At 44.0% G+C, this 27,568-nt stretch overlaps 5 protein-coding genes across 6 annotated transcripts; 2 read left to right on the top strand and 3 right to left on the bottom strand.

The window, feature by feature from the left end:
- Positions 1 to 39: 39 nt before the first annotated feature.
- LOC6731843 (unconventional myosin ID) lies at positions 40 to 15,078 on the bottom strand. Of its 2 annotated transcripts, none has more exons than XM_016178474.3 (10): positions 14,956 to 15,078; positions 14,209 to 14,387; positions 5,935 to 6,237; positions 4,743 to 4,962; positions 3,075 to 3,300; positions 2,627 to 3,010; positions 2,486 to 2,565; positions 1,015 to 2,421; positions 767 to 924; positions 40 to 709 (listed from the first exon to the last, which is right to left on the bottom strand). In XM_016178474.3, exons 2-10 carry the CDS (start codon positions 14,295 to 14,297, stop codon positions 541 to 543), a joined length of 3,036 nt encoding a protein of 1,011 aa, XP_016024525.1. In that variant the 5' UTR covers positions 14,298 to 14,387; positions 14,956 to 15,078; the 3' UTR covers positions 40 to 540. The 2 variants fall into 2 exon arrangements, with proteins under 2 accessions (XP_016024525.1, XP_016024526.1); XM_016178475.3 differs by having other exon boundaries at positions 14,829 to 15,076.
- A 282-nt stretch (positions 15,079 to 15,360) lies between these two features.
- LOC6731844 (peptidyl-tRNA hydrolase ICT1, mitochondrial) lies at positions 15,361 to 16,187 on the top strand. The gene is made up of 2 exons (XM_002078943.4): positions 15,361 to 15,623; positions 15,685 to 16,187. Exons 1-2 carry the CDS (start codon positions 15,462 to 15,464, stop codon positions 16,132 to 16,134), a joined length of 612 nt encoding a protein of 203 aa, XP_002078979.1. The 5' UTR covers positions 15,361 to 15,461; the 3' UTR covers positions 16,135 to 16,187.
- Positions 16,124 to 18,600, bottom strand: LOC6731845. The gene is made up of 4 exons (XM_039292661.2): positions 17,828 to 18,600; positions 17,622 to 17,765; positions 16,531 to 17,545; positions 16,124 to 16,478 (listed from the first exon to the last, which is right to left on the bottom strand). Exons 1-4 carry the CDS (start codon positions 18,358 to 18,360, stop codon positions 16,353 to 16,355), a joined length of 1,818 nt encoding a protein of 605 aa, XP_039148595.1. The 5' UTR covers positions 18,361 to 18,600; the 3' UTR covers positions 16,124 to 16,352.
- A 769-nt stretch (positions 18,601 to 19,369) lies between these two features.
- On the bottom strand, positions 19,370 to 25,194 carry LOC6731846 (long-chain fatty acid transport protein 4). The gene is made up of 6 exons (XM_016178472.3): positions 25,146 to 25,194; positions 24,965 to 25,042; positions 24,636 to 24,889; positions 21,059 to 21,688; positions 20,792 to 20,993; positions 19,370 to 20,730 (listed from the first exon to the last, which is right to left on the bottom strand). Exons 3-6 carry the CDS (start codon positions 24,740 to 24,742, stop codon positions 19,789 to 19,791), a joined length of 1,881 nt encoding a protein of 626 aa, XP_016024528.1. The 5' UTR covers positions 24,743 to 24,889; positions 24,965 to 25,042; positions 25,146 to 25,194; the 3' UTR covers positions 19,370 to 19,788.
- A 273-nt stretch (positions 25,195 to 25,467) lies between these two features.
- LOC6731847 lies at positions 25,468 to 27,206 on the top strand. Its single transcript, XM_002078946.4, has 2 exons — positions 25,468 to 26,154; positions 26,216 to 27,206. The coding sequence occupies exons 1-2, from the start codon at positions 25,582 to 25,584 to the stop codon at positions 26,927 to 26,929; spliced, it is 1,287 nt and encodes a 428-aa protein (XP_002078982.2). The 5' UTR covers positions 25,468 to 25,581; the 3' UTR covers positions 26,930 to 27,206.
- The last annotated feature ends 362 nt before the right edge of the window (positions 27,207 to 27,568 follow it).

Below are 27,568 nucleotides of genomic sequence, written 5' to 3' on the forward strand. Positions count from 1 at the left end.
AACATATTGATATCAAAAAATACTCATTAACCAGCTTTCTCAAGTACAAAGTTTACATCTTTTATTTTGTATATTATTTCAATAATATTTGCAAATGGCACACATGTTTGTGATCTTTCGCTTTAAGTACAAACATTTTACTGATCGTTACAAATGGTTTCTTGTGTGCTGTGAATCATATTTGAAGAAATGCACAAAGTACATTTAATACTTTTCGTTATTTTCGTCGGCCAGCTCAACCGGCGGAGGTGGTGGTCCTCTCACATGGATGTTAAATAAATATCGCCTTAACGCATACGTAATAGAAAAATGTACAAAATTACAATCATGTTGTCGATCAAACAAGGACACAGAACAGAAAAACAGATAGGACTAAATAGAATGACGTATTAAAAACTACAAAGCGGAAGGCACGGTATACACAGAGTCGTCATGTCCTTGGTGGGACACATGGGTCACAAGTAGAAAAGAGGGCTGTCGAGGCCATTCTTAAAACTAGGTTTCATAATTTACAATACAGTTGGACGGAGTTGACTCCGCCTAAACGCAGTACGCCGCCGGCACCTCGAAGATGATGTTGCCCTCTTTAGGACGGAAGTTGGGCACCTCCACATTGGACGCCGCCTCCACAGTAATGATGCGTGCCCTGCCGTGCAGGCGGCAGGCAATATTGGTGCTCACATTCACACGCAACTCGGTTCCGGTGAGGCTGGAACGGATTTGATATTAATATCTGGTGAACTTACTAAATGGGGGTTCCACTTACTCATGGTATTTCTTGCAGACAATGCCCACCACTTCGCCAATGCGATCTTCCTTGAGGGGCGTGTACTCGCTCTGCAGGGAAAACACCAAATCCTGGTTTTTCGGCGAGTGGAAGACGATCAGTTGATCCCGGCCGGGTGAGACGCTAATGGACGTCAACTGTAAGCGAAGTCAAGATAGGGAATTAACATTAAATGTATAGATTTGGATACCTCTTAATTGTATTATTTGAAACCCAATTCTACTAACCTCCCTAATTTTAATGTTGCGTTTCATATCCTTAAATTTATTCTTGATACCGTCCAGTTTGTAGATAGTCGAATCGGAAACGATGAAGGCGCGATTAGCCTGTTTGTTGCAATGGTTGAACTTCTTGACGAATGAGGAGAAGAGCACTTGCTGGAAGGTCTCGCCGTCGGCGAGGTGGTTCCTTATGTTCTTTATGCTCGCGCTGTAGGCCTCATATCCGCTGTTTTCCTGCACGTTGGCCAGATAATCACCCACCCAGCGGCGGGCTTGACCCCAATAGGGTCGTCTTCCGGCCAGCGCAGTGGCGGCGATAATCTGCAGGCGTAACTGCGGCCACTCACTGCGAGGATATTTGTGCAGGATCATGTTGGCTCGCCAGAAATCGAACATACGGTGCAGCCTAGCCTCCACCTTGCGCCCGGCGAGCGGCGGCTGTGGCCACTGGATGCTCTTGCCGTAGTCGCGCATCTGCTTGGCTTTCCGGAAGCGGTTGGCCAGCTCCTGGACGTAGCTACGCAGTTTGTAGGCCCTATAGGCGCGCATGATCATAATGGCCGCCTTCATCTTCTTAAAGTTTCTTCTCACAATCCATCCACGCACTCGCTTTTGCAGCAGCGTCACAATGTGTGGGATCATCTCGTTCCTCTGATGCTCCAGAGCAAACAGGGTACGTGGCGAGCGTATAAAGATCTTTGTGTGTCCGTACTTAACGTCCTGGGCGAACTTCTTCTCCTCGATCAGCACACGGACACCATCGCGATCGCTTCCCGCACGGAAATTGGGCCAAGTGTACTGCGAGATCATCTTGTAGCGGAGCAGGAACTTATCATAGCGTTGGCGATGAACGAATCCGGCTCGACGAACGCGTAAGTTCTCCAGTAGACCAAGGTATCGCACCTGGTGCTCCACACGCTCCTCATCGAAAACTGTGGAGCTCTTTAGGTCATTGGGTTTGATGCAGCGCACATAGAAGGGTTCCTTCTTGAGCAGAGTAACCACCAGATCAGCCATCGATCTCTGGAACAAGGTGCCGGCTGTCAATGGTCTCTTGGTGGTTTTCTTGATATCCTGTGCTCCCTCGGGCCACATCTCGCTCAGGTTAGCATCCTTGGAGTTGTGCAGCAGGCGCTTAAAGTCCTGATACAGCGTATCCTTGTTCTTCTCGATGAATCCATTGATGTTGTAGATGACATCGCCGGCGTAGTGGGTGATACGGAAATCCTCGCGATGCTTTAGCTCCTTGTCCGTGGGCTTCAGCTGGCGACTGGTGTAGTGCGGATGCTTGCTCAGGTTCTTGTCCATGGCCCCCAGAAGTGTGTCGTCCGTCACCTTGCCCACGCTGAGGCAGGCCTCGTCCATGATGGCAATGATGCCCTTGTGCGGCTGCTCAACGAGATCGCAAATGATCTGGAATTGAAGGATTTTTAGATAACTTGCGCTTTCTCATTCATCGATTCAGTCCCAAACTCACCTTGTTGTTGAAGTATTCAATATTGGTCCATTCAATGCCCTCACGCTGGTACTCCTCTTGCTCCTGTTTAAGAACCAGTTCTTTGGGAAATAACACGGATCATTACCATACATCGCTAATTAAAGAATCAGGCATCATTACCTATGAATAACTGCTGCAATTTCTCGTTGCAATAGTTGATGCAGAACTGCTCAAAGCTGTTGCTGTCGAAGATCTCGAAGCCGTAAATGTCCAGCACTCCGATGACCGAGTTGAATCGCGCCTGCGTCTTGCTGCCGCGGAATAGGATTGCCCTGTTGATGCGGGAGATGATCCAGGTGAAGAGACGGTCGTAGATTGCCTTGGCCAGAGCATCCTTTCCGTACTCCGCCTGCGTGGCGTTGTGATCCTTCTGCATCACATTTCCACCGGCCGCAATGACCCGTTTGGTCAGTGCCGTGGACAGCTCGGATTCGGTGACCTGGAGCAGCTTGGCCGTGGATTTCAGATGTTGCTTGTTGCTGATCACCAGCTCATCCTCAATGGCTGCAATGCGGAAATGGGAAATGTAGGAAAAATCTACTTGAGATTTGAATATTAAACAACTCACTTTGGAACTCCACATTTCCCAGATGCAAGACAGCGGCAATTGTGCGCCAAATAGTCTGCACCTCATCCGTGGTGAAGCCCAGGGTCTTGAAGGCGTTGCAGGTGCCCTTGTAGTCGGACTTCTCCGTCAGTATGTCCATGCTGCCCTGGTTCAAGTAGTGGTACTTGCCCGTTTCCTTTTGCAGTTCATATTGCCGCAGCTCGTTGTCGTTGGCTCCACGCAGCAGCTATAAATGGATAAATTGGTTGGGGGTATTAATTAAGCGATTGAAACTATTTTAAATTAGCCCAACTTGGTCAGTGCAACATGACCGTCAGTCCATGCCCCAAGAATTTAGCACGCCAGACAATTAGCAGACGTGCTAAGTGTAATTAAACTTCCGTTTCCGGTCGAGCATTTGACAGTTGCCTTTTAAACTTTAACAAATTGTATCTTTTAATATAAAGTTAACTACATTTCTATTTTTGCCAGTTAGGTAAATTGATATCATATCAGTTGAGTAAGATATTTTCAAGATCTTTGACGTTGGGAAACCCGTAAACTTGGTAATCAATAAAAAACTACATATCGCCTGCCTATCGCCGCTTTTGCAGGTGTGAGTGTTAATTGAGCATTGTTTATTTCAAGATAGCCAGGCTGGTCATAAATTATATATTGGCCAAGTTGGGAATTTATGACCGATGCAGACGAGTTGTAGACCCATTCCCAAAGCAAGCATTCCATAATACGGGCATATATTTATTTTGACTCACTTCAAAAATAAACAACTTGCACTTTCTAACAAATAAACAAATCGTTCGAACTCGAACAAAAGCCAGATGAAGTATTTGACTTGATTAAGTGTTTCCAGATGATAAATGTGCTAAAAGTGTTTCGAATTGCTCAAATAGATATGCAGCGGAAATAGCGATCAATTATCACCTCAGCAGGTTAAATTTACCAGATAAATAGGTTTTATATATTATATGTTTAACGCCTTGAATGATGAATAAGCGATTGAGTAGTGACGTGATACTTTTTTCTAGTTTATTGGATGAGTCTTGACTACGCCTATGTTATCATTTTGCGAGTGATATCATCCAATTCTGGATACCTAAGAAGAAGTGAGCAATGTAGAATAGATCTACAGCGGGTAGCGAATTTAATTAAATTAATTAACAGTTTTAGGCTTTAAGATAATTGGCAGAGGAATCTGCAATAATCATAAATTACTTAGGCATGTGTCATTATATTTACATTTATTTAAATATTTCTATAAAATAAAGGGCATCATGAGCAGCGTTTATTTGTTGCCAAACAACTTAGTCATACGACTTGAAAGTAATAAAGTTATATTCATACTAGGCCGCACACAACGTATGTGTATTCCCCTCATAAAACTGTCTCAACACTCAATTTAAATGCTCACAATTGTTTACAACGAAAACCCGCACCCACAAAAAGATAGCGACAATAACTGTCTAACCACCCAAAAAAGAGCAACTTCATCACGGCCACAACAACCTGACACCCCCAGGTAATGGACGCCCCACTGCCTGGCACCCAACCCATGAGCTGGAACACCTTTCGTCACCTGGCACGCGTCACGCTGACTCACTTGGTAAATAATCGTGTACACTTAATGCCACACACGACTAGTTCGGACGGATCCAACCGAATGCCACTCACCTGGTAGAAACTATGGAAGTTCCGCTCGCCCGGCTGCTGCTGCACCACGCGCGACTTCTCGAGCAGATAGTTGGTGATGATGCCACCCACGGGATCCGCCTTGTAGTCGAACTCGATGTCCATGTACTTTCCGAAGCGGCTGGAGTTGTCGTTGCGGTTCGTCTTGGCGTTGCCGAAGGTTTCCAGGATCGCATTGCTCTGGATCAGAACGTTCTTGACTCTGAAAAATTAATATATATATTAATATATATTTAGTTTAATGGACTTAGGGACACATTCCTATAAAATCTTCCCCTTATAAAATTTTTAATTAATTTCCATTCCAGCAAGACTATAAAGACAACCCTCATTAAAATCAAATCGACATAATTAAGCAACGAAATCAACACAATAAATACGCTATTAGTGCTTCGTAAATTCTTCTCCCCTCGGTGGCCAAGCGATTTGGTAAATGCCACTCACCCTAATCCCCGAAACTATGGTAAATGTCGTTTCCCATTTCATTCGTGGCACTAAAAATTGGCAATTTAGAGAACCATTGTGTTCCGGGGGCTTGGCCATGGAGGTTTCAGCGCTTTTATGGAGCACCTTAAACTACACCCAAGTGATAAAAAGTTCCTTTGGACAAAGTGGTTTGCAATTAGCGCGGCAATTAATTTGGCAACTTAAGCTGCAAGTCCACAGACGACTGATGTCATCCGGGGTCATGGGTCACGCGATGACCATGCGAGCGATTATGACCCATCTGGGAAATGCTTCATTAGCCACTGCCACCTGGCACCGGCGTCTGAAAATCTTCCCTCAATGAGAATTCCATTGCGCATTTGCATGCGAAACAATGGGGGATTTTCTCTGGGACCTATGATGTACATGTGGTTATATAGATCGGTTTGAGGTTCCCATTGTCTGGTTCACAGTATTGTGATAAGGCTGCAAATATGTGGCCAAATTGATTAACTAATTTACTATGTAAACAGAGCAAACGGCTTGGGTACCTTTGAGCTAGTTTAATATATTTGCATTAACTGCTATTTGGTGCTATTAACTTGATTTCCCCAAGACAGTGGCTAATTAAAACAGAATGGCAGTTACTTGCCTAAACTTAATCAAGGATTTTCCTAGCTAAACTAACATTTTGTGTCTAATTAGTTAACAATAATTAGTAGTATTTATTGGGAATCCATCCACTTACCTCTCGATTTCGTTCTGACCCTGGGCATTCGTCACCGCCGCAATGTACTTCATGATGATCTTGGAGGCCTCAGTTTTGCCCGCACCGGACTCACCGGAAATCAGGATGCAGGTGTCCTGCTGGCGCTGCTTGAGCACCCTGTAGGCGGAATCGGCGATGGCGAACAAATGTGGGGCATTCTCGAAGAGCTCCCGACCCTTGTACTTGCGAATGGTCTCCGGACCGTAGATGTTCATCTGTCTGTACGGATTCATCGAGACGCACACCTCGCCGATGTATGTGTAGATGGATCCGTTTTGGAATCTGTAGGAAGAGTAATGGACGGTCGCTCATTAGTTCGGCAGTTCGCTGCAGTGTTTGGAAAAGCATTTCCCCGAGATTACGAAATACATTTCGAGTGAGTGGGAGTGACAGGTGGGGAGCCACCACCCGTCGTTGGCGCCTGTAGCTTTCAATTCGAAAATTGCTTTTTCAACATTCAACACGCGGGTCCATGTGATATACCTGCTCCACATGAAGCCAACGATCGATATAATCGAATCGTTGATCTCTTTTCCCACTTTTTGATTGACTGGCATGTGGATGCATTTATTCTGCACTCGATTTGTAAGGCGCCAAAAGATTGGGCCTATAAAAGTTTGTTGTGTTCATAAAATGCATTTTTGGTTCGCTAAGTGGGTCACTTGCGATCGATAGACAATGAGAAGGAGAGCATGAGAATCTCGAATATTTCACTTGGCGACTAGTATATAATGTATATATTATTCTGAACTAAATCTTCAGTTGATAAGAGTTCTAATAAGTCTTTGCCATGACATAGGCTATCTTATCTGAAGCGATTGCGAGTACTTGAAACTATCGACTGGATTATTGTTGTAAGCTGGAAACTAAGATTTGGCCAAAGATACTTATTTTTTTACTTTTAAATGAACTTTGCCTGTTCACAAGTATTTAGATTAAAAGTGAGTTGAAAATTTAAACATGATAGAGTGATTTTCTAGTTTAAGAACTGTTCAGTTTTCACTGCTTTTGAGTGGAATTGAAAAACAATAAGGCAAGTTGAATGCAAATTACGCATTACGTGTTCCCAGAAAATTACCCAAAGTGTTCCGAAAGTAAGAGTTACACCATCAGCGACTGCAAATTAACCCAGATGAGCCACATAACCAAAAGTCCAGCCCCAGAAAGAAAAAAACCAAAACTGTGCAACAAGTGGGTATTACAAAAGGCTGGAAAGAGTGTTATTTTCCTTCCAAAACCAGAAAAACAAAAAGCCAAAAATCTAAATGAAAATGAAGCAGCAAATTAGCAGACAAAGAAACGGTGAAATTGTTTTAAGCCAAAGACCAACTCGAAAACTAAGCCCAAACCAAATAGCTAACAGTTTTTGTTAGCCCGAATTGAGGGAATGAAAACGATTAAAACAATACACTTAATACGCGCATTTGTTTGTATTTATGTTTTGGCTGCTGGTTGCTGGTTTGGTGCCCATTTTTTCCTCGAACACATGTTTTTACTTAACTTTTCAGTGCTTATTTATAGACCGACTGCGCTGGCTTTTCAGCTTTCTGTTTCGTTTTGTGTGCCGACTACTTCCACTTGCCTCCTCTTGCCCCCTTTCAACGCATTTCGACTTCTGGGTCAAAACGAGTGCGACGAGTGACAAATGGCCATCTGAACTCCAAGCTCCAGAATGGCCAAGAAAGTCCAAGACGCCGTTTAGCGCGCTTTTTAGCTTCATTTTTGGTGCCATCACACATTATGGTAAGTACAAAAAGGCAGGCAGCAAATGACAAGCCTCTTAGTGGCAGAGGAAACCCAATCCGCTAGAGATTTGTATGATTTCTACTCCCCCTCGCTCACAACAACCATATGGTGTCACCATGTGCACCTTCGCCACTGGGAAGGGTCTGGTGGTGGGTGGTGATCGCCCACGGGGCGTATGATTGACATCATGTCAAAAATTGGTTTTGGCCCGCATGACGACCAGCACACTCGCCTTTTGCGGAGGAGGGTCTAATGGGGCTATAGAAATTGTTGGCCAGGTTTAGTGTAATTGTCAAGAAAATTTCAAATTGGTTTCAGTTTGAATAATCGGGGTCATTGATCGGTTTGTATAGAAAAAGAAACTAATAAACGAATATATGAATATATATAAACTAATCATAAAATGCTACTACAAGTTAAATGAACATTGAAAAGAAAACAATAATACTGCTTAGTTACTAGATTAACAGCATGTATTTTATTATATATTTTGATCTTTAAAGTATGTGCGCTTATTTTAAAAATAACTTTTAAAATTAGAGATATTTGTCATAAGGAACCTCATATACCAAATGGGTTATCAAGCCAAAAATTCTGACTCAAGCTGCCTTATCACTTCAGAATTCGCTGCACCCCATTTGTCACACATATGTATGTATGTACATTAAATATATATAATAATATATAATAAAATTATCTGCTGCTGCTGGGAACTTGCCCTCCAAAAATTACCAAATACTTCACATGTTTTTTTGTTTGCTCAACTGCCAACAGACGATTTTGGGCTCTCTTTCGGATTCCCCAAGCAAAAAAAAAAAAAAAGAAAATAACATTCATAAATTAAATTCATACTGCTGGCTTTGCACATTTTCATATTCATATTCGCTCGCGCACTTCATAAACTTATTCACTTTAACTGTGAGTGTCTTTCTTTATTCCGAGTCAAATGACGTAATCGAGATAAAGAGCCAAAGAAATAACTGAAGTAAGAAAACAAATATATCGACGTTCGTATATGCGAAATTCCTGAATACAACGACAATTCAACTAGTTTTATTGACTCATCTGAGCACATGGCATTGGCATCTAATACTATTATTTAATAACAAATCGTAGAAGTAAACAAATTGAACGCTAACATCATGACTCAATAAGCGGCTATTCAAAGTGCGATTTGCATATAGCCATTAATAATTTGCAACACCTCGCGATGAATCACTTACTATACTGCTGAAAAATCGCAATTCCAAACCAGACGGAAAATCAATAAGTTAATAGAGTGCATTTTTCATGGCCAAAACCGAGGAACATGCGTTCGGAAAATGTTTGCTCACAGCTGACGTCATCAAGTTGGTCAACAAACATGGCTTTTAGTGGGTCAATGCTTTTATTTACCCCAATAGGGGTTTGTTTGCGCTGTTATCTAATTGAATTTGTGCGATTTATTGACTGAAACTATAAAGTAACAAGGAGGTAATAAACAATGTGAATGGTAGATATACATAGTGAAATATGTTTGTTATAATATCAACCAATTTATAAACATATATATTTGTGAACAAAGATAAAGATTTTCCTTTGGATGATTCTGTTCTGGGAACAGACTACTGAACTGATGGAAAACATTAAGATGAATGGCAAAGATTCGCTGAAGAATCGTGCAATGCACTGATGGGTCAAGTCCCTTGCGAATTTCTTGAACGTCTGCCAATTCATGGGAATCGCAGCAGATCGGCGCAGAAAAGCGTTTCCATCTCATTATGGAAATCATTTTCCTTTTCCCCGTTGTCTACTGACCATCTGCATAATCTTCTCCAGATTCCTTTCATCGTTACTTCTCGTTTTCCCCAAAGGAAATTCGTTTTTCTGTATTATTTTCCCCTCAATTTGCGCAATGCAAACAATTGCATCTGGACCGCGCCAAAGAATTAACTTCAATTTACACCCAGGCCAATCAATTAACAGGAGCGGAAAAGTCTCGGGAAAAGTCTGGTTGGCGGCATGCAGGCCGCTAAAGATTTGTGTAAACGAAGTGCAGATGCCACTGCATTTTCCAACTGCTCCAACTCTCGATGGGCATAGAAGTTATTGCAATGCCAATGACAAACATTGCCTGGCTTTGGATAAACAAATCGGAGTGGAAAGACTAAGGCGTCGTCTAGACGGGATTCTCAGGTCGTTCTCCCTTTCATTTCTTCCACAAGCTTAATGCCTTTCTTCCGAGAATTCGCACATTAGCCAAGTTTATGACATGGCAAGGAGAAAAACACCGACAGAAATGATTTGATTTCCGTTTCGGTATCATAAAGTGCTTATCTTGGCAAAATGAAGGGCTGCGATAGATAGCCTCCTCCTTATCGCTGAAATGCCCTCATCGCAAGGTGAAAAATATGTGAGAGTGTTTACCAGATGAAAGGCCCGCTTTGAACTGGACGCACTGCTCCATGCTCCTGCACAAATAAACAGACAAACTTCGATTGCAATCGGAAATCCCAGAAGAGCTGCTCCCTACACACTTTAATAGCTTTCTTCCCCTACAAAAAACAACAACTATAAATTGTTTACGTCTCACGGCTTCTTTAATATTTTTCCACAAAAACGAAGGCAGTGGGAATATCGCACGGCTATCAGCTGCGTTTGTATAAATAAATATTCAATATACAATTGGCACTCACATAAATGGTAACCTAATCCAATGGAAGGTCTCCGTGCAACAATTGCGTAACCAAGAGTTCGCTTATCACCTTGCCAGTAAGTATTGCCCATGGCTATCGAACTATATACTATATTTATGGCGACAAACTTTGCTGGAAGTTTGCAATCTTATCGCTACTTTGGCCCAAGAATCCAGTACATGGTATGTTACCACTTTTAGTAGCTGGAAAACTGAAAAATTGGGTTTTTTATTTCAAACCCAATAGATATGCAGTATCAATTTTGGGCTAGACGATAAGAGCAAGTCAAGTGCTGCTCGAAACTCGAAAATCATTGAAAAACAAGGCAGCTTTTTTAGAAGGCATTATTTGCAGTTTTATACGCTTCGGTTTGCGATTTTTATTTGCCCATAAAAAAGCACTTAACAAACGGAAAGTATTTCCCTCAGTGCATGCACTTTACTGTCGCCTGTGGAATACTAAAATCTAAGCCTTGACCAAGCCAAAATTGCAATAAAATAAAATCAAATAAAATCGGTAGGAGCAAAAAGTGAGTAGCATTTAAATGAAAATGAAATGCAGTTTGTTGTTTGCATTGAAAGTGGATATCGTGGGGTCTATGAATCATCAGTTTGTTGGCTGAAACTGCTCATAGTTTCTTCCTCCGATTTCATAAAGTGCATGATGGGGAAGACCCACTTTGAGGTCTCAGGAAATTTGCTTAAGTGGGTGTGCCACGCTTATCGTTTTTAACACTGATAGCGATGGAGTGTTGTACAATCTATCAAGGATTCCATAAATATATAGTCTCAACCAACACTTTATTATAATTGTTATGTGTATGCGTTGTAAAAATGTACATATAGCATTTTTGCTATAAAATATTTATACCTATGTTTAATCGTCACATTTATATAGAATTTTGAATATTGTTCGTTGTCAAACAAATCACTTAATAAAATCCAAAAATAATGCTCCAAATTCAACGACCCCAGTGAATATTTTCCACACAGAAAGCAGTTCATGGAAAATACGAGTGTTTTCGATGCTAGTTCCCTTTGAAATACATGTATATATAGGCCAAAATAAATGCGTAAACAATTGTCGAAAATGAAAACAAAACTTATCAGCTAAGTAGACACGAAATGGGGCACTTGAGTTCTGTTGCATGTGATGCATTGGCTGCCAATAAGGGTCAGAGGGCAATCGATCAGGCATTTTATGTGCCACTTGGCCCTCCCATGAGGACACTCGACTTAATGACAGTCGTAAAAAAGATCAACTTGCTCCAAATGCTGCGAACTTGGATTGCGGCAAACAGAGAACTCATCTGTTTCTTTTTGGGGGATCGTGGAATCCCAGATGGGTTCGTTTTGGGGGCAAAAAGAAACAAGTTTTCTTCATAAAAAAATACACACACACACACACTCCTCTATTTTGTGGGTGAGTCTCTTTCGGCCAAACTGACGCCATCAACCGGTTCGTATTTTGGCTACGCCATGGCATTTTTACTCATCTGTTTCTTTTTGGGGGATCGTGGAATCCCAGATGGGTTCGTTTTGGGGGCAAAAAGAAACAAGTTTTCTTCATAAAAAAATACACACACACACACACTCCTCTATTTTGTGGGTGAGTCTCTTTCGGCCAAACTGACGCCATCAACCGGTTCGTATTTTGGCTACGCCATGGCATTTTTATTTCAGTTTTCTTATTGCTGTTGACTCGCGTATCTGCAAGATACACAGCGTGAGTCACGAAGCATGCCGAGATATATTTAATATTGTTTTAATAAAATATAGAATTTTCAAGCTGCCAAACAATGAGTACACATGTGATGTCATGTGGCAAACAAGTAAACTACATATGTACATATTTATTTGCAGCGAATTGCATTCATTTCCCCATTTGATTGATGCCAAATGAAAGTGAGTTTTATTTCTTTCATGTTTCATCGCACATTTTCCAATTACGTGTGCGTTTTCCTCCCGTTTTTGGCGCGTTTTTGACCCTCAATTTGTTGAGGAGGCGAGTTTCTCAACTCGTTTGGTTTTCAGTTTTCCGGCTTTCCTGTTAAATATTTATTAACAAACAGCAAATTGATTTGAGTTATGCTACGATTATGCCGTGCAGTAAGACATGAAAATCGTGTTTGCTATTGCAGGTATGACTGTGATTATGTAATTAGTTCAATTTACACAGCTTAATTTGATTGCGATGCTTTGATAAGCGATTTGTGAGGCACCAAAGTGGGTTAACGCATCTTTGGCCGTAAGTCCGCTTTAATTACAGTCTTATGCAAGACACTAATAAACCATGGTGATTAACCAGCTTAAAAGACAACTGGGTTTCCTCCAATTCCTTTCCTTTTGCGATGGAAACTTCAACAATTTGAACAATTTGACTCATTTGAAGCTTTTGTCTTATCATTCAAATCGTAATTGTGATGAATCGTCCGAGTGTCTTTTAGCAATTAAGTGAATATAAACATAAACAGATTAGATGAATCAGTGCCGGGGAATTGTAACGCCATTTATTTATAGGCATTGCCAAATATTTGGAAAAATAATCATTTAAATATCAAACAGCAGACTCATTACCATAAATGTAAAACCTCGCATTTCTACAATTTTGCAAAGCTCTGCTAATCAGTTGAGCAAAATGTATGTGTTGGCGAGAACTTTTCCGGATAACGATCGTTTCCACATGAAAGTTAGCCAGCCATGCAGCAAACCAGCGACCCGGGATGGAAATGGATGGGGGATCTATCCGTGCTCCAAGTCCAAAGGAAGCGGTTGCAACAAGTTGTTGACACTCGGACCGAAATGAAATAAAATGAAATGATATATGTGGGTTGTGGCTGCGTGGTTGTCGGGGGGGTTAAGGAACTTTACATAATGGTCATGTATGTGGGTAACCACCTGGAACCACAGTGCCGGCCACACAAATATTGACACGCGATTGGGCGGCTGGTCCCCGGAGTGGGAATGTGACAAGGGTTCCACTCTCGTAAATATTTAACTTAGATAATGGTAGCTGGGTGATTTACAGATACATCTGCTACTTGATAAATACTACTTTAAACTACAAAATTAATTCGTTGAAAGCAGAAGATTTGAACATGTTAGCATGTTTCTAAATCATTTTATAATATTTATTCATGCAGTTTGTAATAGTATAGATTTTATAAATAGTTATTTCCAATGACACGTATGTTGTTTGTCACCAATCTTAAAAAACCTTTAATTAAACTAAATAGATCCCATTTCTTAGGAATTCCTCTCCCTTTCCATCAAATCTATTACCACTTCTCATTCAACTACCAAATTGAATTGAAATGCCACTAATGAATGCATTTAAAACCGAAAGTCATGCCACAAAAAGGAGAGTTTAACACTCCAAATGGGCACGTAAATGGGTCCATTGAGTGCTCTCCGGAGTGGAACCGAAAACCCGGAGGGAAGGGGTTAAATGGGGGAGATAAGGTCGGCTTTAATTGAAACGGCGATAAGCAAATCCAGTTTAATCGAGGCGGAAAAGCCAAGAACCAGTTTTTCCGCTCGCCAATCGATCAAAACAGAAGCCTTGAACTAGACCATCGACTGGTGGAAAAGTGGTTTTCCAAAAGTAGTGGAGTTAGCGGGGGGAGTCGTTTGTGAAGTGGAGTGGACAAGTTGGCAGAGGACAAGGCCACCGGAGGAATCAATAAACACGGTGGTCAGCAGACAACTTGAATTATATTAAATGTAATATGGAATTGAAGTTCTATTGGTGGTCTTTTCGAAAAGTGTTTATTATTATTAAAAGTTATAGCTTAGCTATATTACTAATTAATATATTCTTAAATTAAGCTTACCGCTTTCTCAGGTTATCCATGAACTTCTCCATGGACACTTGGTCGAGGAGGACGAAGTCCTGCACTCCAGCTTCCCGTTGCATAGCCATGGTGTCCTTTCGATCCTGTGTTTTCTCTAGGTTTCTTTGAGGAAGCGGTATTCCGGCAATCGAAGAGAGGAGGGGGATGCTAATTGCCGGCTGCAAAGGTGAGAGTCGAAAACTCAGGTAAGAACGAAAGGAGTATCCCGAAAAACACGCTGTTCACTTGGCTTTTGTTTTGTTTCGTTTTTATTTGCTTGTTTTGTTTGCCTCGCCTTTCGCGTCTCGTCTCGAATTTTAACTATATATGCGTACAAATATAAATAAATGTATACATATGTATATATTGTATATATATTCCGTGTGGCTGCTGCCAAGCGATTTTTATGTTTTATGAGCCAATTCGGGCCGCTTCTGCTGATGACGACGAATAATTCTCGGCGAACACGCAGTCAGCGATCAATAAAGAATAATTCTGGATTTCTGGACCGATCGAACGCTTCCAATTGGAATCGAGCAGGAAAAAAGAACAAGAACACGAACAAGATCGGAGGCAGAACAGATAAATAATATGAGAACTCGATCGCAACCACTATCTACCTCACTGTTTACTGAAAACCGCAAATTTCGCGTTTGCCGCACGTAAACATTTAGTTTTTGATATACGTATATATATCTAATATCGGTGCAATATAGTCCGGATGATCGGTGATCGGTGAGTGCCCACCTGGATTCAGTTTCGTTTTCGGCGAATAAATAACAACAATCGCCCGTCGCACAACCGCACTCGACCGCATTCAAAGAAAGTTGCAGAGGGACTGTGGTCAGACGTTTCGAATACGAAAATGTTCGCCATACGAAGCTGAAAATTGCCTAAATTGGCACTCCACCAGAGGTTTGGAACTTGGCTAGCGCGCACTTCAAACAGAAGTCATACCTTATGCGCCTTTCACACTGTCTTATGCGTGTGACAATGGAAAGTTTCAAGAGTATGGAGTACAGAGTATTGTTTTCCTTTGTTTTAAGAATGACTTTTTTTAATAGGTAAACATCAAAAAAACACACTTACATAAAAGTTAAAACATGCTTTCGATTTGAAAGTTTTCAATTCTCGCGGCTAGTTAAGTTCGGCCACACGGCACGCAACTCACCTCGAACAGCTGTTAAGTGGTGAACACAACTGTCGTTCTCGTAACATTTAATTTAGCTAAACTAATTGAAATTTGGCATAAAATGAATAAAATCACGAGTGCCTTTATCAGAGTCCTGCGCCAGAGCAGCTCCTCCGGCGGCACAGGCACTCTACTGGGTCGTCAGCTCTCTTACAAGAGCGATTTATCCCTGGACACGATCTATCCCGGCGCGCGACTGCAAATCTACACGCCGCCCCCGCCGGTAAGTGGATGCAGTGCCTCTAGGGATCCCATCTATTGATATATATACATCCCCCACCCAGTCCAGTGGCAGCGACAAGTTCAGCGGCTTCATTCCCATGGACCGACTGGAGATCACCTACAGCAGGAGTTCCGGACCCGGTGGTCAGCACGTGAACACGGTGAATACCAAGGTGGATGTGCGCTTTAAGGTGGAACAAGCGGACTGGATACCCGAGCAGACGCGCCAGAAGCTGCTCAAGGTGCTGGCCAACCGGATTACCAAAGACGGCTACTTCTACATCAAGAGTGACCTCACGCGCTCCCAGCAAATGAACCTGGCCGATGCGCTGGAGAAGCTGCGCACCATCATACGCTCCCAGGAGGCTGTGGCAGCTGCGCCGCCCAGCGAGGAGACGCTGGAGAAGCTGCGCAGGCGCCAGGAGCGAGCGGTCCGCGAACGCCTCCAACTGAAACGTGGTCGCGCCCAGGTCAAAGCGGATCGGCAGGGACCGAGCGGACTAGACTTGTAGTTTTTTATTGGAAATTGTTACACAAAGATGCACATTACACATATACGCTTAACTATGCTATGGACGCCATTGCAGGTTAGCACTATCACAGATTCTGTACGGGCATACCCCCTGTTGGAGTATAACAACTAATTAACTTTACAAAATTGACACTTACATTATTTAAGTATTATACAAAGATCTGTGAGAGTGGAAACCCAAATGGACTTGACAACATTCTAGGTCTGCTCGTCCACTCGAGCTGGTGTTACCGTAAATCTCTTGGAGCTGGCCACTTGCATGGCCGCTTCCCTCGCTGGCTCATCCTTTCCCACTTGTGATGGCATGCTCGCGAATCGTGGACGCTGGAATACACGAAATGAGCACTCGGGATGGACAGCACTGTGTGCTACTTACTGGCTGTGGTGGACTCAGCTGGACGGAGACCTCGTGGCTCCGTTGCGATGGTCTGCTTACTACACTGTGCCTTTGGCGTCGTTCTACTGCTGGTGGATTAATCCCAATTCTCGACGCGTACAATTGCTCCAGGCGATGGATGGTGGAGATGCCGGCGCCAGGCGGTTGTGGCATTGAGAAACTATGTCGGTTGCTGAGCGGCGACCAAGTGTGCTGGTAGTTCGACTCGTCCAGATGGCGCAGGAACTGACGATTGAGGGAGCCCAGTGCGTGCTTGTCCTCGGTGGCCAGGTTGGCTATTAGCTCGTTGAGTATCTCCGACTCCGTCTCCACTTTGCCATTACGCGCCAGTTTTATGTCGTGCTTCCAGAACTGTCGGTTTTTGCGCCCAATCACCGGGGCAATCTCCTTTACCTTCAGCACCAGGATGCCCATGAGATAGACGCACAGAACGTTGGACAGAGTTAGGCACATGCTTATGCCGCCGAGCACGGCCAATTCCTTGGCCTGGTTGTCCGAGTAGCGACGCGACTTAATCACATCCACGTAGAGCGAATCGTCGTTCTCGAAGATCTTGTAGATGCAGGCCACCGCCCACAGCAGACCGGAGTTAACCGCAGGTGGCAGCAGCGATGCCGATATGGCCACGCCAACCAGGGAGCCAATATTCCCGCCCAGGATTCCTATGGCAGCCGCCGCTCCAGACGGAATGGCCGTGAATACCCCAACGACCAGGGAGTGCAGGTCGCAGCGGGATAGCATCTCCTCCGTCAGACCCTCGCCAATCCCGTACTTGCGATCCGTGGTGCACACAACCAGACCGAAGAGGAAACCCACCAGTGTGGCGGTCAGTATGCCAATCAGTTCGTTCAGCATGCCCAGCCTGCGAAGCGATCGATCCTGGATCACAGTTCCGAAGATGGCCGCAATTATGGGACCCATCAGCGGGGAAATGAGCATGCTGGAGGCCAGGAAAATCGTGCTATTCTCCACTAGGCCAAAGCTCGCCAGAACTCTGTAAGGGAATAGGTGTTATCACAGGTGTCCCACAACTTGCAGATGTAGAATATAGGATTTCGAAAAGTGCTCACGCTGCTGACACGAGGAGTATGCAAAAGTCGAAGGTAATAGCCGCATCCTGACGCACATCCCTTACGATCTGTGCCACATTCAATCGGGATCGCACCGAGTTCATGAACCGATCCCAGATACCCTGCTTCTGGGCATTGATGTGCCTGTAGATGATGGATCCTGTGAAATGTAGTAGCTTGCATTTTTCCATTTTCATTGGACTTACTCTGTGCTCGAGGGCTGGTCCTCCTGCTCCTCCGTTTCCTCGCGCTGAACGTAGGATCTGTGGGCCAGGCAGCTGACCACGGATACGGCAGATCCCTCCCGATCGCCGATGCCGAATTCCTGCAGCGCCTCGTAGAGATTCTCGTAACGCTCGTCAAAGTCCATGGAGAAGCTGATGTGGTAGGCATTCCCCTCCAGACTGGGCAGCCAAACGGCATTGGGTATGTGGAATTTCTGCAGGATCTGGCGCACCACCTGCTCCTGGTCCGTGTCCAGTGGGATGTCGAGCAGCTGATCGTGGCACGTCTGTATTTGAATCTTTGGCAGGCTATTCAATACTTTGTGGCTCTTCAGCTCCGGGGATTCCCCGATCCGAATGGTCGACAAACTTTCAATGGTCGAGGCTCTGCTGGCGGTGCCCATGGGCGTGGCTACCTCTCCATTGACCACCTGGACGTACGCCTTCTTCAGGCGCTCCTCCTCCTCCTTCGTGGGTATCGTAATGCTGAGCCGCACTGCCGCTGTTCCCGTCATCGTTGCGTTTTGGTCTTGACTTTCTGGACTCGAGGTAAACACCTCGCACACTTTGTATGAAATCGATCTGGCGATCGACAATCATCCGCACTCACACGTGGACAACTGGGCGGATCGCACCCGGCACTGCAACTGCAATAATCTTCTTTGCACTGGAAGCGAATTGAAGCCTCGCTTGTTATTGCCGCCACTGATAACGGTTCTCGACTAGGTGCTGCTTCCTACCGATCTGCCAGTCACCCGGAAGACTCACCCACTTGGTCATATTTAGGATCTGCGAGGGAAAGAGCTTTTTCGCCTGCCCGCCCTGCAAAGTAATTTGAATTTTTCATTGCAAAGTTTAATATCAAATGGAATAGTTCTGAAATATTAGGAACTATCATCAGATTTCTTAATTTCCAAATATAGTAAGCATGTTCCAAAGAAATTGATTTATTCTTTAAGTTCTTTTGAAAAGTGTATTTGTAAGTACTTTATTTGGTTTTGCTTTGAAAGAAAGACTCTTTGTGTTACATTATTCTTCTAAAATATCAAAAACATTTTCGGATTGAATGGTGCTACCAATAATAGCACTGTTTAAACAAGCTAACTGCTGGAATATAATTACCCATTAATTATTGTCAATTAAATGGGATTCTCAAATCGTGCGATAATGAAAGAGTAAGTAAGTAGTTATATTCTCAACTTGGCAAAGATCATAGAAAGCAAAGTAGACCCATAATTAAATTAAGGGCGCATCTTCTATTAAACGTTATTGTCGTTAGCTGATTCACAGATTATTATATAATGCTATTAAGAATTCTCGTTAAGTTCATGCACTTGAACGTCGACGAGGTTCAAGTTTGGTTAATTGAATACTCACGGCATGGGTATGAGTATGAGTATGAGTATATCTCTGTGCATTTCTATAGATCGGAGATTCGAGGAGCGAATCGCACATAATCATTTGTATGCAGGTGGAATGGTGTCATTCTGCCGCACGATAGACTGCGAATTTAAATACGTGGTCCGTGGTGAAGGAATAAACTTTATTTGATACAAAAACATCAGAGCTTCTCATATGTACAGGCAAACACGAAACGCAGCGAGAATGGAAGTGTAAATGCCACTAAAACTGACTAAACAATAGCTGAAATTGCATTTAACAAGGTTCTTTAGCACGCTAAAAACAATTAAAATGCGTATAGGAGGCTATCATCTACACAAATGCAGATACAACTACGTTTACAATATACGATATATATATATGCTTACGATATACAAAAGTGCAATGTTGACATGGAAATGCGCTTCGGATGCCTCGCTCCTAGGCTGAATGATCTCTGGTGCCGATCTCCCCCGGTTTTCCTCTCCTACACTTAGCCTTACAAACTAATTAACAGCATATTGGGCAAAAGGCAAGGCTCAGACACAACTCTATTGCAGCTCTTAGAAGCGGATTTCGTTGCGCTGCACCTGGTCGTAAACCTGGGGCGTGAGCAGCTCGTACCGCCCCTTGGATGTCTGGTAGTACAGCGAGTCCTTGATCGCGTTCGGATCGTAGCCCTCCTTCTGCAGGTCAACCTTGCGCAGCTTGAAGGTTCCAGTCAGGTCCACCTTGGTGAGCAATCGAATGATCTGGGGACGAGCATAGGCGGGCAGCACCTTGGCCAAGCTAGCGGCGAAGACGTCGAGGTCCAACTCTCGCTCGGGATCATAGATGGCGGCCATGCCGGCCCTTCCCTCGGTGTGCGGAATGGTTACGCCGTAGACTACGGTATCCTTGTACCCGGCCACATTGCTGACCTGCGCCTCCACCTCGCTGGTGGACACATTCTCGCCCTTCCAGCGGAAGGTGTCACCGGTGCGATCCTTGAAGTACAGATAGCCCTTCTCGTCGGCAACCAGCAGATCTCCGGAGAGGAAAGCCATATCGCCATGCTTGAATACATCCTTGACAATCTTCTTCGCGGAGGCCTTTGCATCGACGTAGCCGAGGAATTCGCGAGAAGGATTTCCCTTGACGATCTTGCCGATGAATACGCCTGGCTCGTTGGGAGCGCACAGCTGGCATAGGCCATTCCTATCCCTAATGGGCTCCCCGGTGTCCGGATCGGCGCGAATGATCGAGATTGGATAGATCTTGGGCAGGATGCGCGACACAAAGCCGATGGCGCCCACCGTGTTGTCGTGGTTCATGATGTTCGCATTGCCCTCGGTGGCGCCATAGAACTCGCCCACCTTGGCAATGTTAAAGCGCTGCACAAACTGCGGCCAAATCTGCGGTCGCAGTCCGTTTCCAAAGACCAGACGCACTCGGTGTTTCTGGTCGTATTCCGAGGGTTTCGTAGCTAGAATGTAGCGAGCCATCTCACCGATGTACTGACCAATCTGGAAATCACAAAAGCCGAATTAGAGAGAGTGATTTAGTTAGGCCATAAATCTCACTTACAGTTGCATTGTACTTGGCGCAGTCGGCGAAATAGTTGGATGCCGAGAACTTCTTGCGAATGGAGACCGTGGAGCCAAAGAGCACCGACTGACCCATGCACATAATGCCACCAGCGGTGTGGTACAGAGGCAAGGGCGTGTAGAAGATGTCTTCCTCCTGGAAACCCATGGTGTAGTGGATGCCAGCAGCGATAAACAGATACCTAAAGTACAAATTTGTTTAGAACCTTTCCATTAAGACTTAATTCAGAAAAGCTATTGCACTTACCGGGAGTGAGAGATAACCGCAGCCTTTGGCAATCCTGTGGTGCCGGAGGTGTAGATGTATACCAGCTTGTCGTGGTGGTTAACCTGCGTCTTGTTAGGCTTCTCATAGCTGGCGGTGGTCAGCAGCGCGTTCAGGTTCTTGGCCTGCGGTATGTTCTTCTCCGTCTGGCTGTTGTTGTTCTCGTTGTTGAACTGGAAGAGTGTGAGGTCCGATGGCAGATCCTTGGCCACGTCGGTAACAGCTTCCAGGAAGTCCTCGCCGTAAATGAGAGCCGAGCAATGGGCCACCGTGATGCTGTGCAGCAGCGAGGGACCGCGCAGATTCGTGTTGATCAGCGGAGTGATTACACCGATCTTGGAGAGACCCAGCCAGGTGGCCACGTACTCGGCGCGGTTCTCCAGCAACAGGGCCACCACATCGCCCTTTTTGTAGCCCTGAGCCTGCAGCACATTGGCCACTTTGTTCGCATGTTCGTTCACCTGACGGAAGGTCCAGCGTTGCGTCTCACTGACCACAGCCACCTTGTCCGGATGGGATCGAACATTCCGCTCAAAAACGTCCGCCACCGTGTAGTTGAGCCGCTCATGGCGCTTCGTGTACCTCAGCAGCTTGATATAGGCCCAGAGAGCTCTGTTAAGGGGAATGGAGTTTAAATTTGATTAGTAAATCAAATAGCAAACATAATAAATCGAGGAATGTTAAAACGAAACATGTTAAATTAGTTAGTGCTACATAAAAGTGTGTTGACTAGACAATATTTTTGAAGATAATTTATCATCTTTGCACTGGAAAATCCACAAATAACTTGTATAACCAACGGATATTGATATGTTACTCGGTTTTGGAGGGAAAGTGTTTGATTAGCGGCTAGTTGAGGGTAGTAGCCGTACCGGCATTATCTTCGCCATCAATCGCGTGTGTTTTATGGTTAGTGGTTGGGGTCTGTATAAATAGCCCACAGAAATCGAAGCTCGACAAGCGCAACAGCCGTGATGCGATAAACCCAGAGATAAACCCGCTCGAAGTGGATGCAATCCAATCCGAACGTGGTAACCTAGTCCGACCAAGCGAGCCACAACTTAATGACGCTGCTAATTTCGAGCTGAGTAATGCAAAGTTCACGGGAAGGTTGATACTAAATCGTATTTACTTAGCCAGTTTCAAGGGCTTTTGAATTTTCCGGGAGAAAGCTCTATCTATAGCTACAGGTATCTGAATCTGACGTTTATAATTTCATTTGCAATCGTATAATCAGAGGAACAGAGCTCTTACACATCTTAGTATCTTATCACTTATAAGGATTGAGGGATTTATACTGTAACTGCTGGTTGACCTGTCTTTATCAATATTGAAGAAGCTATCGGCAAAATAAATACACCTACTACGCACTGAACCAAGGCAGATAATGTTTATCATTGACTAGCAGGTTGAAATAATTGCACTTGTATTGACAAATGTGAGTTTAGAAATTGGACTTATTTGTAATCATGTGTATTTGTTATAAAGATAGATTCTTTCAAGTTTTTACACAGTATTAATATGTATAAATTATAAAGAGTTGCCTCTGTAATACTAATAGTTTCCTCACCAAGTTCTAGAATAGCTGATATTACGGTCTGAAAGGCATTTGCAAGCACTTAAGATCCACTGAGATTTGATACGATAGGGAAGAGTGTGAGGTAGAACTAATCCAAATCGCTCATTTCCCCGTGGCAAATACAATAGTTCGATGGGCCCTGTATTAGAAAAAGGGGGAAAAAACCTGCACTCGACTTGGGACTCGACCACAACGACGATCTCAATTTGAATTCGCTTTGCACCCGTGCGTACTTTGCACCGCCAACGGGGCAGTGAAGTGTCGATAAGATTGCCGGCTACAGCTAGTTAACTTAGCTTAGCGCTTAACGCACATTAGCCGCGTATTTATAGGGTTTTTAATCAGGCCTTATGACCCCCATCGAGTGCTTTGTTTGCTTGGCTCTTTTTGGAGTTGCTGCACATGTTTGCCCGCAGTTTGGATTAGTCGACTTGCTGGCCGAGCAAAAAACTTCGATACGTGGCCAAGGCTGACCGGCCAGACTTGAAGTTGATCTTAAGAATCTGTGGTGAGCGCGAAATATACGAATGGGCATTTAGACGAGCTGGGTAAATTGGAAACCAGTGTTGGCCTTGGCATGGAACTTGATCTGCCGAGTTTGACTCATTAAGCAAAAACTGGCGAGCAAATTAAATGCTGCCTTCTTCTGCTGAGAATACTTGCTATTTTAATGGCTATAACATTACGTATTTAACCTTATTTATGGTCAAACATAATTTTGTACAATGCGTTGCAATGTGTGAGGCTATATCTCAATTCAAACTTAATTGAATCTTAAAATACTTAGTTTAAATAAAGTGTTAAGATTTTACTCCTATTTGTTAAGCTGTTTGGTTTTGGCTGTAAAAACGTATATTACTAACAATGCCTGTGCGAAAAAGCAATATATATATCGCTTCGAAATACATACACAAGTCAAAAGGCGACACTTCCGCTTTTTTAATTATCGTAAGGTAAAGCCAGACACAAAGTATATTGATGAGACATACAAATTTTGACAAGCTTTTCGTTCGTTTATTGCTTGGTCTACAAATGGAATAGTTTGACATGGCCGTGGCAACCCTGGAAACTCAGCACTTCCACAGCAGCCATAATAATATCAATCTTATATCAAATGAAAATCTATATGGTTTTAAATATTGTTGCAGTTTCTTGAAATCCATACTCTCTATTAAGAGGTTAGCAAACTAACTTTGACATAAATCTCATATAAAATAAAAAATCAAAGACTAAGACATTTTTTATGTAAAATAGCTATGCAGTAAGTAGCTGGTTGCATATTTTGAATACTCTTTCTGCAAAAGGTTCAAAATGTAGGTAGCCCTGGCAACCCTGGTAAGTTGAAAATTCCAAAACGAAGGCGACACTTCCGCCATCATAATGACCCAAGCTTTGGCTCTCTGGCGTACGTTTTCAAGAACAGATCGGTTAGTGTGCCAGTGGTCTTCCGCCTGACGCACTCGATCGGATTCGAATCGATTAGTATGCGCGGAGGGTTCGCTGGGCGACGATCGTACGAAGTCAATGGTAAATAAAAGCGAGTTTTGTTTTGGTTTCTCGTAGCTTTTTTTTTTTTTTTGGGCGACCTTGAACCTGAAGAAGTCAATAAACTGCTCGTAATCGAGTGGCAAAAACTAATAATTTGCGTTGACTATTCGTCACTATGGCAGATGGATCATTTCCCCGTGAAGTTTTCTCTTTTATGGTTTTCCCAACTGGAAATGAATGCTGCTGTTGGCGACCCAAATAGATGGAAAACGAGTTTTTTCCACTGTGGTTTCTGACTTTCGTGTACGAAGTGAACCTCGCACTCGGCTGATTTTTTCAGTTCGCTGATGTTCTCAATCGATTCACAAAAGAAAAGACCCAGAGATGTTGTTGTGTATTGAAATGCAAACCGCACGGGGGCGGTATTGTAAACTTATCACTGGACTTGGTCTTGGGTACAGTATGCCCTCCCTGTACAAGAGCAGCACTCACGTCAGATCGCGACTAGCGGTCGCACCCGCTATGTAGAACCAGCGCCAGCCGGGTTTCGTCAGCAGCAGAGCCACCAGTGCGACGAGCACAGCAAAAATCCAGCCCATTGTGTGGAGCGTGTAGATGACGCAGGCGATTGCCAAGCCGAAAGCGACCGTTGCGCAGAAAAACCGAAAAATGACTAAAAACCGCTGGCGGCGACGTCGCTGTCGATCGTGTGAGCCGTCGGTTATCGACTTTCGATCAGCTGGGCGCTTGGCGTTGCCAGATTAGCGGAAGGAAAAAGGATCGTTAGTATTCAAAATGGGTTTTGAGATTTAAATTCTTACATTGGTGCTGTAGAGCGCGCAGTTGTCAATGTTTATTATCACATTGCTGTTCGCATAGTTGTCCAACAGGCTGTTGTGCTACAGAGATATTTTTGCATTTTAGTTCAGTCTTTCAAATTTGAGTGTGTACTTTGTATTGCATGACCACTGTGTTGCTCCATATGTTGCATCAATTACTTACTGTAAGCTCAGGCCTCGGATGACCAATATTTGAGCTGTTGTAACGCAAACGCTGATATCGTTCGTTGCGCTGTCACAAGAATCCATTGAACATGTAAAACGGCAGAAAGTGTCGGCGAGCCTTGCGAAATAGCATTTTCCGGTATTTAAATGGGTGTAGCTTTGCAGTTTTTAAACTATTGCCGTTGCTTGTTTTGGTTTTGTAACTTGTCCTGCGCGAATTGTTTTTTTGTTTTTTTGAGAGCTTTTTATGCTGCTCTTGGAAACTAGTTCCAAAAATCCAAAACATCGGTATGTAGTCCACCCCTAACTATCGAATGGCTGCTCCATATCATCAGCTGTCCCAACCACCAGGTGGCAACTCTTGGGTCCAACACAAATGTTTGGTTTTATTTAGCGGTTTTTTTTTTTGTTTATTGTCTAAACACTGCCTCGACATGAAGATTTTGTGCGAGGTTCAGGTGGTGAATCGCGCCACCCAGGCGAACAAGACACCACGTCCCGTGAAATCCACACTGGCCATTGGCTACAAGCAGAGCGCCAGGGATGCGAATGGAAACACTAAGAAGGAGCTGGAAATGGTGCTCTTTAGTGGACAAAACAAGAGTGGGCATCGCTACAAGGTCAAGGATAACATTCATGCCGTGCACACCAAGTTTGTGCTGGATGGGAAGACCACCATTGGTTTCCTACAGCCGCCAGATAACCTGCTCATCAAGTGCGATCCCATACAGCTGAAGGGATTCCTGCAGACCCTCAAGCTGGGCATGGATGGCAAGGACGCCATTAATTTGAGACTGAACATAAACGCCGCCACGGCAATTCCGCAGAAGGCACAGCCCCAGGTGCGCATGGTAATCAGCAAGCGGAGCGAGTATCCTATCAAGGGATTTCCGCGCACCCTCAAATCGCTGACCATCAACAACAGCCAGCTGGTGAAGCTGAGCTTCGAGATATGCACCCTGCGCAACCTCACCAAGCTGGATGTCACCGGTAACAAGCTGACCAAGGTGGATTGACCATTAGGTTATCATTGTAGCCCACTGAGTTAAGCTTATTTCTGCCTTTTAGATTCCATCGGAGCTGGGGCGCCTTCCGCTCACCTCGCTGCACCTGGGCAACAACTTACTGGGTTCTCAGAATGACTGGTGCTGGCTGCGGGGCACTAAGCTGAGTCAGTCGCTCGGCGAGCTGGATCTGTCGGGCAACGGGCTGAACTACTTTCCACCTCCGCTGGTTAAATTCGAGTCGCTAGTATCGCTGAATCTCAACAACAATCTGCTGAGTCGGCTACCCTTTGCCATTCGCCGGATGCGAGCACTGCGTAAACTTTACGTGTGCAGCAACAAGCTGGAGTCCCTGCCCTCTGCCGTCGAGGATCTACGGATCGACCTGCTGGATGTGTGGGGCAATTGCTTCAAGGAATTCAATGCAGATGCCGCACAGCAGATGTCTCTGCAAAAGGCGGCATCTAATTCGCCGCAACCCTTGTGGCTTTTGACAGCCCGGGCTGTGGATAAACATAAGCTGCCCTTGCGCGCGGGCTCTATGCCCGCTGTGCTCATCGATCTGATTAGTGAGGCTCCCAGATGCCCGTGCGGCGAGCTCTGCTACGCCCAGCGCAAGGAGGACCTCTTCCAGCGCGTTGTTCAGCCGAAATTCACCTCCATTAAGAACCTCACATACAGTCGCGAGCATCAGATCTACGCGGATGTGGTGCTCTGTGGCTCTAGATGCAGTGCATCTGTTGACCTGAAGTTGCTCTTCAATATAATCTTTTCCTGATTGAATTAGATGGTGTAAATTCGTAGCTATTACTAAAAGATTTCTCTAAATTATTTCTCTAAACCACATCATTGATCCAACATTAAATGGCGCGGAGCACTTATTTAAGTATACGTATTTTTATATACTTAATCATTATCTGGTTTTATATTGCTCAGTTATGTCTTCATTCACCGTACGCATTCATCATTTTGTTATACTTGTACTGCCAATAAATGCGAATTAACGATTATAAGTTAGTAGGATTAAAGGCAAAATAAACAGAAGTTTAAGAATATGTTGTAATTTAAGGTATCCAAGGAATACGTAAGAATAAGGCATTGATTTTCCTTTTGGGCAATAAGTTGAATAGTCCTTGGATGCAGTGAATCCTCCTTCACGGCACAATTTCCGTGGCATAAAGACATTCACACGCACGCTTGGTTGCTTACTTTGTTTTCGTATTACAGAAGCTCGTTGTTTTTATTATTAAAAGCTTCGTGCGTATGTGACTTGCATAAACGATTTTTTATCAGCCGGCTCAGCTACTCACTCCACTTTGTGCCTCCTTGCTTTTCCACCACATACGTTCATCCATTTCACTACACTACCTAGGAGTTCGTTATCTTTCTCGTTTAAGTATTAAAAAATCTATTCCCA

The sequence above is a fragment of the Drosophila simulans genome, chromosome 2L (assembly GCF_016746395.2).
Source record: "Drosophila simulans strain w501 chromosome 2L, Prin_Dsim_3.1, whole genome shotgun sequence".
NCBI classification, from domain to species: Eukaryota; Metazoa; Arthropoda; class Insecta; order Diptera; family Drosophilidae; genus Drosophila; species Drosophila simulans.

Bases quoted from the DNA above. Each gene is read 5' to 3' on its own strand.
- LOC6731843 (XM_016178474.3), bottom strand. From the start codon at position 14,297: ATGGCTATGCAACGGGAAGCTGGAGTGCAGGACTTCGTCCTCCTCGAC. The intron at 4,963-5,934 runs GTAAGTGGATGG...TTAATTTTTCAG, and splicing joins GGTCAGAACGAAATCGAGAG to AGTCAAGAACGTTCTGATCC. The intron at 2,422-2,485 runs GTGAGTTTGGGA...CTTCAATTCCAG, and splicing joins TTGAATACTTCAACAACAAG to ATCATTTGCGATCTCGTTGA.
- LOC6731844 (XM_002078943.4), top strand. From the start codon at position 15,462: ATGAATAAAATCACGAGTGCCTTTATCAGAGTCCTGCGCCAGAGCAGC. The intron at 15,624-15,684 runs GTAAGTGGATGC...TCCCCCACCCAG, and splicing joins TCTACACGCCGCCCCCGCCG to TCCAGTGGCAGCGACAAGTT.
- LOC6731845 (XM_039292661.2), bottom strand. From the start codon at position 18,360: ATGACGGGAACAGCGGCAGTGCGGCTCAGCATTACGATACCCACGAAG. The intron at 17,766-17,827 runs GTAAGTCCAATG...CATCATCTACAG, and splicing joins GACCAGCCCTCGAGCACAGA to GCACATCAATGCCCAGAAGC. The intron at 17,546-17,621 runs GTGAGCACTTTT...ATTCCCTTACAG, and splicing joins ATACTCCTCGTGTCAGCAGC to AGTTCTGGCGAGCTTTGGCC.
- LOC6731846 (XM_016178472.3), bottom strand. From the start codon at position 24,742: ATGGGCTGGATTTTTGCTGTGCTCGTCGCACTGGTGGCTCTGCTGCTG. The intron at 21,689-24,635 runs GTGAGTGCTGCT...TCCCCTTAACAG, and splicing joins ACCGCTAGTCGCGATCTGAC to AGCTCTCTGGGCCTATATCA. The intron at 20,994-21,058 runs GTAAGTGCAATA...TTTGTACTTTAG, and splicing joins GCGGTTATCTCTCACTCCCG to GTATCTGTTTATCGCTGCTG.
- LOC6731847 (XM_002078946.4), top strand. From the start codon at position 25,582: ATGAAGATTTTGTGCGAGGTTCAGGTGGTGAATCGCGCCACCCAGGCG. The intron at 26,155-26,215 runs GTGGATTGACCA...TCTGCCTTTTAG, and splicing joins CCGGTAACAAGCTGACCAAG to ATTCCATCGGAGCTGGGGCG.